At 26.8% G+C, this 10,771-nt stretch overlaps 1 protein-coding gene across 1 annotated transcript; it reads right to left on the bottom strand.

Annotated features, from left to right (window-relative positions):
* Positions 1–337: 337 nt before the first annotated feature.
* LOC100211445 (dnaJ homolog subfamily C member 15) lies at positions 338–8,105 on the bottom strand. The gene is made up of 3 exons (XM_065813455.1): positions 7,948–8,105; positions 806–967; positions 338–605 (listed from the first exon to the last, which is right to left on the bottom strand). Exons 1-3 carry the CDS (start codon positions 7,982–7,984, stop codon positions 454–456), a joined length of 351 nt encoding a protein of 116 aa, XP_065669527.1. The 5' UTR covers positions 7,985–8,105; the 3' UTR covers positions 338–453.
* Between the last annotated feature and the right edge of the window lie 2,666 nt (positions 8,106–10,771).

Below are 10,771 nucleotides of genomic sequence, written 5' to 3' on the forward strand. Positions count from 1 at the left end.
TTTGTTTTAAAAATTCAAATTATATTTTTTCAAACATTTTAACTACTATTAAATTTCATTTTATGTTTTTTTAATTTCAGTTTTTTAAAGATTATTTAAATATTTTTAAACTTGTTTCTTTTTTTATTATTTTAGAGTAAATTTACAGCAAACAATACGTGAGAAACCTATCGCACAAGATAGTTGTTTGTCGTGAAGGCCATTCATCATATTAATGATATTATATCCAGCAATGGTGTGTGTGTCTATAAATATACTTTACTTTGTACGTATTTTATTAACTTTTTTGTACGTACTTTATACTATTATATTTAACAGTTTGAATAAAGAAAACATGTATGTGTACAAAAAAATTCGAATTATGTATGATACAAATATAATTTGACATATTTCCACAATTTTGAAGAACTTCGTTCATTTTAATACGTAGTTTATAAATTTATTGCACATTAACTAATTGGATTTTGTTTTTCCTTCCAAAATGTCTTTGGCTTCATTGATCTTTGAAGCTAAATAAGGAGAACCTCCTTTATCTGGATGGTTTACAATCATAATTCGTCTGTGAGAATCACGAATTCGCTGAAGATTTGCACTTGGACTTACTCCTAAGGAATAGATTTTATATAAACATATGTCTGTATGTATTTATACATATACATATATATATACATACATATATGTATATATATATATATATATATATATATATATATATATATATATATATTATATATATATATATATACATATATGTATGTATATGTACATATATGTTTTATTACCTAAAAAATTAAAGCCAAATTACCTAAAATTAACGATGCTTCTCGTTTAGACATTTTTTGTTCAAATCCTCCTTTATAATAAGCATTAATAGATATATCTGCAATGGATGGCATAGCTTTTTGCACTTGGTTCCAATTAATTTTTTTACTAAGATTGATTGCTAATCTGCCGGCATATGCAACACCTAAAGTTAAATTAATTTAAATTTTTGAAATTCTTTTCTACAGATTATTGTAACATGTTCATTTTAAAACATAGAAACCATATGGCCATAAACCAATGTAAACCATCTAACCCAGTAACCATATTTCTATTTTTAGTCTAACTTACTATTACTAAGCTAACGGTGGTTTGTTATCATCAAAATAATTGTTTAATATTTTTAAACATTTAACTTTTAGTTAACTTGTTTAAATTTTTTATGTAATTAAAATCTTTTAAAATTATTAACCACATACATATAACATTAGAAAATTTTAATTTAAATTATTAACCACATACATATAACATAAGAAAATTGTAATTTAAATTATTAACCACATACATATAACATAAGAAAATTATAATTTAAAAAGATTTTTACAACTTATTACTCCCAAATGCTTTAAAACACCCTAAAATCTTTAGAACACATTATTTTTCAATTTTACTATTAAGTTCGAGCTATTTTTTAAATAGTAACAAAGTTGTAGAAAAAATAGCAATTATAATAAGAAGTTTCATCTTTTTTTAGCACAAAAAAACAATACTTTCTATTCAAAGATATGCCTTAAACTAAGAAAAATCCAATATTTTAAAAAATGAATTTGGTCTTTGTTTCTGTTCTGTGTGCAATGGAAAGCTGAAAATGTATACTTACATATTTTGAGGCAAACAATCCAATAAAACAACTTAAAATATTTAGAAATAAACATAACACTTGTAATTTTGACCTTTATCGCATTATACTGGAGCAAGTATAATTAAAAAAATGCTGATGTTGCTTGATTTTTTTTTTAGATGTCATCCTGAATAGTTTAGTTAGGTTGTTACAAAGTATTGGAGAGTGGTCTTTTCTTAAACATATGAAAAAACATGGTCAAATTTACTTAAATTTGTTACTTATAAAACAGGAATTACGAAAATCAAAAGGAAAAAAAGGTGGTACTCCTAAGTGCTTAACTCACAGAAGTTGATGTTAAATAATTTCACAAAAAGATTACTTCTTCCTAGTTTTTAGCATCCAGGAGCTCTAAAAATATAAAAAAGCTTATGAACTACTAGTGGGAAAAAAATTAAAACTTTTAGTTTTTGAACCCGGAGTCCTTAGGTATAATAGCAGCAAGGACTCCGGAACTCCAGGCCTAAAATTGATAAAACAACAAATATTATAAACTTTTTTTTTCTTCCAGATCATAAGTCATAACCACTACTGCACTATGTTGCCTGGAAGTCCCTTGCATATTGCTGTGAGAACTATTTTTTTTTGAATATTTTTAGGTAAAAATCTGAGGTAGAATATTTATATCTGTAATGATATTCTAATGATTACTGCATTCTGACTATGAATTAGGATTTGTTTAGGCTTAATTAAATAAAAAAACAAATGCTCCATCATATAAAACATATATAATGTTTTATATGGTAAATGGTACCTATAATGTAGAAAGTGATAAAATAATGAAATGCAGAAAGTGATGGTAAACAACTTTATTAAATATTGATGTTTTTTAACAATAATTGTCTCAACTAATTGTTGTCCACTGGTCAATAAAAAAACAACTGTTAACTATTCATTAAAATTAATTTAGTCGAAACTTGTTTAGTATAGTAATAAAAATTTAATAAAATACTTAGAAACATTAAGTAAAAAAGTCAGATTATGATTCTAAATTTCCTCATTAAATTTATATTCTAAGGATGTACATTTTAAGAAAGACCACAACCCAATTCATTGTGATAATTCTGACTAAATTATTCAAGACAACTTTTAGAAAGACATTGAGCCTATACATCTGTATTTTTATAGTTTAACTCACCCCCTGTAAAATTTTAATAAATTTTTAAATTTAGGATTGCATTTTATAAAATTACCAAGAAAATAGAAAAAAGCAAGGCAGCAACAACTAAATGAACGATTTGATATGAACAAAACTGTTTCAGTTTCATTACTGTCAAGTTACTCTCAGGTGCTTAATACAATGTGGGGTTACACTTGCCAGTATCGGATTTGCTAGGGATCTTGCTGCATTAAGACACTTCATCAAAAGAAGTTTTCTTTTGTTTGTTAAATTATAACCGTACTCTAGGCAAGATTACGATTATAGATTTATGAAAAGGCACCACAACCTAATTTTACAGAGAATTGATCAGAAATTTTAAGGAGCCGTGGAACTGTAATTGAAGAACATCTTGTTTGTTTTTTTTCAATAATCTGATCACACCCTGATCATCAAACATTTTCAAAAAATGTTGTTCTATGACACACCCTAATATATATATATATATATATATATATATATATATATATATATATATATATATATATATATATATATATATATATATATATATATATATATATATATATATATATAGAGAGAGAGAGAGAGAGAGAGAGAGAGAGAGAGAGAGAGAGAGAGAGAGAGAGAGAGACTTGCATACTAGTCGAAAAATCTCTTAATGAAAAATCAGTAAACTGTAGTTTTTAAGAGAATGCTAATAAACCAGACCAGAAAAAGTTTAAAAACTTGAATAAAGTTTTTTTTTTAAAGATAAATTGCTTGCCCAAACCAAACTCTTGGCTAATGTTGCAGCACTTTCTTGTAACAGCAGGCTATAAAATAGTCAATGTAGCGGCACTTCATTATAGCAGCAGGCTTTAAGATAGTCAATGTAGCAGCACTCCATTGTAGCAGTAAGTTAATAAGATAGTTGATGTAACAAGATTCTGCACATGTTTTACAGTAAAAAAGCAACACTCCTCACATGTTTTACCTATTTGTTAGTCAATGTAGCAACACTCCTCACATGTTTTAAAAATATTATAAAACAATAAAAAAACATAAACAAAAACACTATTAATTAAAAAAACTTTCTAGTCATTAAAAAATAACAAAACTTAATGTAATGTACTACACTACTTTAATTGTTTCACTTTTAGACAACATTAAAATGTCGCTTAAATGTAAAAAAAAAAAAGCGTTAAAAGAGACTTTTTTTTACCATAAAAGTTTCTTTCGACTACTTCATATATATATATATACATATATATAAATATATATATATATATATTTATATATATATATATATATATATATATATATATATATATATATACACATATATATATATATATATATATATATATATAAAGAGTTCTTTACATAATCAGTTTTTTTGTTAATTCACTTTTTGCTTAAATATTTGTTTGATACGATAAAAGTACTTTGTCTTTTCTCCTCATTGTGTGATTTATTGATCAAAACTTATTAAGGAATATTTAATATATTTTCATGTAGTAAGCTTGTGAAATAACTTAAAATTTGTAGCAAAAACAACAAACATAAAAAATGTTTAATTGAACTAGTTTTATAGTCACTGCAATCATTTACTACCTCAAGATTAATGAATTCCAAATTTGCAATGACACTCCATTTTCGTACATTTTTGTAAACTAGAGACATTACTACAATATTCAAGTCTAAGTACCATGTGTTAAGAGATTTAATAACAAGTTTTAATTTTTGAATATCTTCTGTCTTGGAGCCTTGATATTCTAATATATTTTAGACTGATATAATCTAAAAATATTTCATAAAAAAAAAAGTAATAAAAAGTTAAAAAAAACTTTTAAAACTTGTAAAACATAAAAATGGCATCAGATATGAAACAATTACAGGAATTCCATTCCTTACTAACTGCTCAATGTAAAATAAAGCTGTAAAAACGACTTATCTTCTATTTTGTTATTCTCAAAATCAATCAGGCTGGAAATGCTACCTAGAGATAAACTTTCAGAAAGTATATACTCTTTCCCATAAATCTAGCATGATGAACCAGTCCAGTCTTTCTTAGTCTGTACTCTTCATCATCAGACAATGGTGATGAAGAGTACAGACTAAAAAAGATGAAGAAAAAAAAAGAATTTTTCAATTCTGCCAACTATAAATAATCAAATTTGCACTAATTTTAAATAACACTATTTAAATAAAAACAGAAAGTTAAGAAACTTTTTTTTACAGAGTATTCAGTATGTTCAGAATTTTAATAGCATCTCCATTGTTTTTGTGATGATAATGTTTTGAAAAAACAGCAAGGCTTTCTTAAAGTGTTCTGGAAGCCAACTATCAAAAATATCTTCACTTATGACTTTTAACACAATAGAATTTCTATTAATTAGTTCCATTATTTTCAGGTTTCTTAAACAAAAGATTATTTAGATAATTTGCTTTACTGCTCTGATAAATGTTTCAGCAGTAAACAATGTTTTATATATATGTAATATCTGCATGCAAAGAAAAGTAGAGATTAATCAAGATATGTGGCTAATCTAATGCATGCAACTTTTTTGATACACTATTTATAGAAGTTGTATCAAAAATTCCAAATCAATATATCAGAAATAAAATTGTATTTTTTGTGTTTCTGTAGTACAAGAGTTAAGATGAGGAACCTGTCCACCAATCGAATGAATCTGTTCACCAATCCTGATTGAAGCAACAAGTCTATCAAGTTAATAGTTTATGTTTTCGTATTTGCTAAATATGCATAGTGAGAATGATTTTTGTTACTTATAAAAGGAACTTATAAAATGAACATTTTTTATTTTTGTAATGTTGTTTTTATTGCAAATCTCAACTTTTTATTTATTATTTACAATATAGTTATTTCACAAGCTTACTACGTTTAAATATATAAATGTTCTTCAATAAGTTTTGATCACTACTAAATCACACATTGAGGGAAAATCTATCAAATAAATATAAGAGCGGTCAATTAATACAAAAAAACTGTATAGAACTTATTTTTTACAAACAAAAAAATTATATAAACAACTAATATTTTCAGAAACTAATTATATAAATGTTTTTCAAATTTCCAACATATTAGCCTTTTTTTTTAAACAGAATACAAATATAATACAAAAATGCTTGAAAAATGCATTTTTTTTGATTTTTTCGATCTTCATTATTAAATTATAGTTAGAACTAATGCAGACTCAAATTTTAAAAAATGGGGGCAATAAGCTCCACTATGTAAAACATTTGTTTTTACATCATTTTTAAACACTTAAAAAGATCCAGTCTATGGCTTTACTATCAGCTCTATCTGGAATTTCTGTGTATTTAACATGGTACATCACGTAAGTCCCATTCTTCCCTTTGGCCTCTGTGAAACCACACCTTAGACACTGTCATTATCTTCATCAATGTCCCTCTCATCTCAGGCTGGGAGATTTCTTCTTTTTGTTGTGGTCTTTTTTTTGGACCATTATCTTTTTTTGTTGCATTTTCTCACAGCCACTTCAAACATTTATCACCCTGTTAGGTGATAAATGTTTGAAATCTCAGCAGTTAAACCTACCATCCCCAGAAGTTTGTGCAAATCTGGGCTGCAGTTTTTTGAGAAAATTTTTTTAAATAAACTACTTTTCTAATAATAAAGTAGACAATGGTGTCTGTGGTTTTTCAGGTCCTGAAGATAAAGGTGATGATTCTGTTGATGATGCTGCAGATGACAATGATATTGACAGCAATAAATGTAGTAATGTTGTTGAGGCAGAAACATTGTGATTGCTAATTAAAACATTTTTTCTATTAACTAATTAAACTAATTAATATTCAATAGAACCATATTTCTCTTAAGAATGATATTCATTTACAATCTTAAATAGAAATTTAGTATTAAAATAAATTTGAAGAGCTATTTATAAACAATGTCTTTGACATTCATCCAACTGCCATTTTACTTTGCTAAAATTTCTAATTTCATTTGCTATACAAATATCAGTATTTTAACTGATTGATAGCATGCAAAAATAGTTAAAAACTTAAAAAAAGTACTTAACTTTATATGTACTTGTATTTGTGTGAAAAATATAAAAATTCCAATGTAGAAATAATTTTTCAAGTCAAAACAAACAACCACTGACTTTTATTTAAGTTTTTTATCAAGTTTAAAGGAAACTGGAAACTGGATGGAAAAACCACTCATCTATATATTCTAATTAAAAATCAATTTCATTGGTTAGAAGCCCAGGAATGGTTATGAAAATTTTCCTTATTGGTTAGTTAGTCTCTATCATGTAGAGCTTAATGTCCCACTCTCTTAATACAATAACACCAACCATTTCATTATATGAACAGAGGAAATGGGGCTTAATACCCCCTGTTACTCTATATACATAAATAAATAAAAAAAAAAATAGAAAAAAGCATTTTGAAAAAAGTTATAATAATAATATATATAGCATAAAACTTTTCAGTAAAAGAAAAAAACACACAGAATAATGAAATAAAAGATTGCTGCCCCAGCCTAAATCCTCAGTCGATTTAGCGGCACTCCTTTGTGGCAGCAGGCTATAAGATAGTCAATGTATGTACTTGAAGCCCTTGGCAGCAAACTAAAAATTATTAGAGAGAGAAAGAAAGAAAGAGAGAGAGAGAGAGAGAGAGAGAGAGAGAGAGAGAGAGAGAGAGAGAGAGAGAGAGAGAGAGAGAGAGAGAGAGAGAGAGAGAGAGAGAGAGAGAGAGAGAGAGAGAGAGAGAGATGACTAGAAGAGTAGAATGACTCTTTTATAAGTTGAAAAAAAAATTTAGATATAAACTGAAGGGTAACTTTAAATAAAAAATCGAAATTTCTACAACATTTCAGAACATTCTAGAACACATTCGAAAATCCAGAAATAACATAGTCTGGTTTTTTCAAAGTGTATTACTTAAAAAGTTGCATTATTGATTATAAGTGAAAACACTTGATCTGCTATTTAAACATTAGTATGTATAAAAATGTTTAAAATAAATTACTGGTTTACTTTTTGTTTTTAAAAAACTTAATAACAAATTAACAACACAAATAAAAAAAAATTGTTTTGTCATTTTGGTTTTAGTTTGATCATGAGTTGATCAAGTACAAATTGATCAAAATCAATATGTAAAATCATAAAATTTAAATTATACCGACCTGCAATGCTCAGGCCAGCAACTATAAGACTAGTCATTTATCAAACCGATCTTTTAGTATAAGTACATTGTTTAAAAATTTGTTAATTGTAATTACAAAAACGTGCAAATGGAAATATACAAACATATACCGCAGACTTTTTTTGTTTTCGGGCTCAATAATATAGTATTATCCGGTAATGATGGTATTATCGTCCATCTTGATATGTTATCCGGATAGATTCCGGATAATACGTTGTTCTGGTATTATAACCATACCGCATTAAAAGAATCAACTTCAAGTATAAGTTATAAAGTAAAAAATGTAACCAAATTTTGGTTCCGATGTACAATGATTCCGATATCCACTGATTGGAAATAAACAAAAGTAGCAATAATTTTTTTTAGACCACTTCGTAGCTGATTTAAGTTTCATTGCTTAAAAATGTCATTTTTAAAAGAAAATTTTTTAATGAAAAAGCAATAATTTCGAACTTTATTTTATTTTACATATCATACCTGTGATTTTTCATATATTATAAATAAATAGGAAAAAAATTAAACAGTTTTCACTGTTATATATCGTATAAAATAACATTCTTTCCATAAAAATGCATAGGATCCCGAAGAGGTCTTCCATGAGGAGTGTTGTGAGTATTTTAATGTGGTAATTCAAATGTTTATGACAGCTTTGAGGAGGGGGGGGGGAACCTACTACCCCCGTTCGGGACGATCCCGTGCATAGGAAGATAACTTTTTAGATTTAGAAATAATAGCATTCTTGATTGTGACTTTTAAGCACAAACAATTTTTTTTTGTGACGTTTGTGTCTTTAGTCGAAAGTTTTAACTGGCAAAATTTTTATTTATCTTTTTACCTGCTTTTGCCTAATATCCAATTCATATGAAAAATGAAGGAGATATTCTATGAACAGGGTCAACTACAGCTGGGGGGACCAGGGCTCCCCAGGTGTTTTCTTCTAAAATATTATAAACATAGAGGACTTTTATTTAGATATTTTACAATTGTACCCCATTTCGAAACCCATTTAAAAAAATGAAAAGAGAAGTAATAATTTCCCAATTTTATATAACTTATTTTTGTAATTTTGAATTTGATTCAACTAGGAAAAATTAAATCACAGCAGTCACGTTTTCTAATTACAAACCGTGGTCATCAATATGGAATCGTTTCCAAAATAAAAATATCAAAGACCTAAAAAGCATTTTATCGTTTAAACAACAAACTAAAAACCATCTCCTTAATTCCTGACAATATATTATAGTTTACAGTATTTGTTTTCAGATTTTTTTGTATTTTTACTTTTTATTTATCTTTTATTATTTTCTTCTTCTTATGTGTTTTAATTTTATAATAATTTTTTTTTTTTGTGTTTTCAATTTTTTACACACACACACACACACACACACACACACACACACAAAAAAGAATGAGTTTTGCTTAATTAAATTTTTATTTTTCTTTAAAAATTAAAGTGTTTTTTTATTTTTATTTTAATGAGTGACTGAAGGGGCTCTATGAAAAGGTTGTGATGATAAACGCATCATCCTTACCTTCTTTGAGTCCCTGACTGATTATAAAAGTATATATATATTATAAATTAAAAAGATTAAAAACGTTTTTTATAAAGGTTTTTTATGTTTACGATGTTATTTATTTTATATGAAAAATTGTAATATTGTTTAATCAGCGAAATAAAAGTTAAACAATAAAAAAAAATTAAAAAAAAAATTCGTTTCAATAGATGTTGCTTACAAAGAGGTTTTGACACGGTGTTTCGGTGTTTTCCCGAAATTTTTCCATCAATGGCTGTAAAAAATAATTGCAACAAAAAAAAAGCGAATCGTAAGAAATACTTATTGATAACTCATTAAACTTTAAATTTAATCAGGAAAAATCACTCCATAAATCACTGCCTCCATAAAATCCCCGATTTACAAAAAAAACCACTGCCTCCATAAAATCCCCGATTTACAACAAAAATTAATTGAGTTACAAATAATAAAAAAAAGATTCTTTATTAGTAGTTACAGATATGATTAGAGCTTCTTGTGATTCTATCATGCTTTAAACAGTATGAATCAAACGATTTTGTATTGGCACATTTTCCTCCTTGTAGAGAATTATTTTCCTCCTTGTCAGAGATATTATATGGTCTACTTTTTTTTTTTTTTTTTTAAATATTGCTGTTAAGTGGATAAATATCTACACCTCTTACTTTACTTTCTAATCTTGTCACCGTGTAGTGAGATTCAGTATAACAATAACTTATTTAGAAAAAAAAAAAAAAATTATGGTTACAGTTATAAAAGTGAGTGTTTTAATCACCAGACTTTAGATTCTGGGACCTTAAAATCTGGCTTTAATCATAAAAGCGTCGTTAGGAAAGATTTAAACGAGAATTCAACAGTAATAAAGCCGCTGTAATATTCGCAGATTAGAAATTTAACTTTTAAAAACTCATTGTTTTAATTTTTAGCATCATCATAGTTGCGCCCATCTATCATCTCGCATCATGTACAATGTATCAAATGATTTTATGCAACACCTGGTTTACCCAATCAACGTACTTTACTGCGTGGCTGGTAACAGATACCATATACTAGCTTTGTTATGTATACATAACAAAGAATATGCTACCCGGGATACCCTATGGGGTTTCCCGAATAACATATTTGGGTAACCCTTCATAAGATAAAAAGACTATATATTGTAATATTTCGTACAAATTACATGCACGCAAAATTGTACGGGATATTACGGGTATCGTTGTAATAAAATTGTAAAACCTTAATCCCTGAGGAATATGTAGAGTTGTAGGAAAA

The sequence above is a fragment of the Hydra vulgaris genome, chromosome 12 (assembly GCF_038396675.1).
Source record: "Hydra vulgaris chromosome 12, alternate assembly HydraT2T_AEP".
Taxonomy (NCBI): domain Eukaryota; kingdom Metazoa; phylum Cnidaria; class Hydrozoa; order Anthoathecata; family Hydridae; genus Hydra; species Hydra vulgaris.

Excerpts from the sequence above, each read along its gene's own strand:
- LOC100211445 (XM_065813455.1), bottom strand. The coding sequence starts at position 7,984 with ATGACTAGTCTTATAGTTGCTGGCCTGAGCATTGCAG. Across the intron at positions 968-7,947 it reads TGCTGGCCTGAGCATTGCAG|GTGTTGCATATGCCGGCAGA; the intron begins GTCGGTATAATT and ends ATTTAACTTTAG. Across the intron at positions 606-805 it reads AGAAGCATCGTTAATTTTAG|GAGTAAGTCCAAGTGCAAAT; the intron begins GTAATTTGGCTT and ends TCTATTCCTTAG.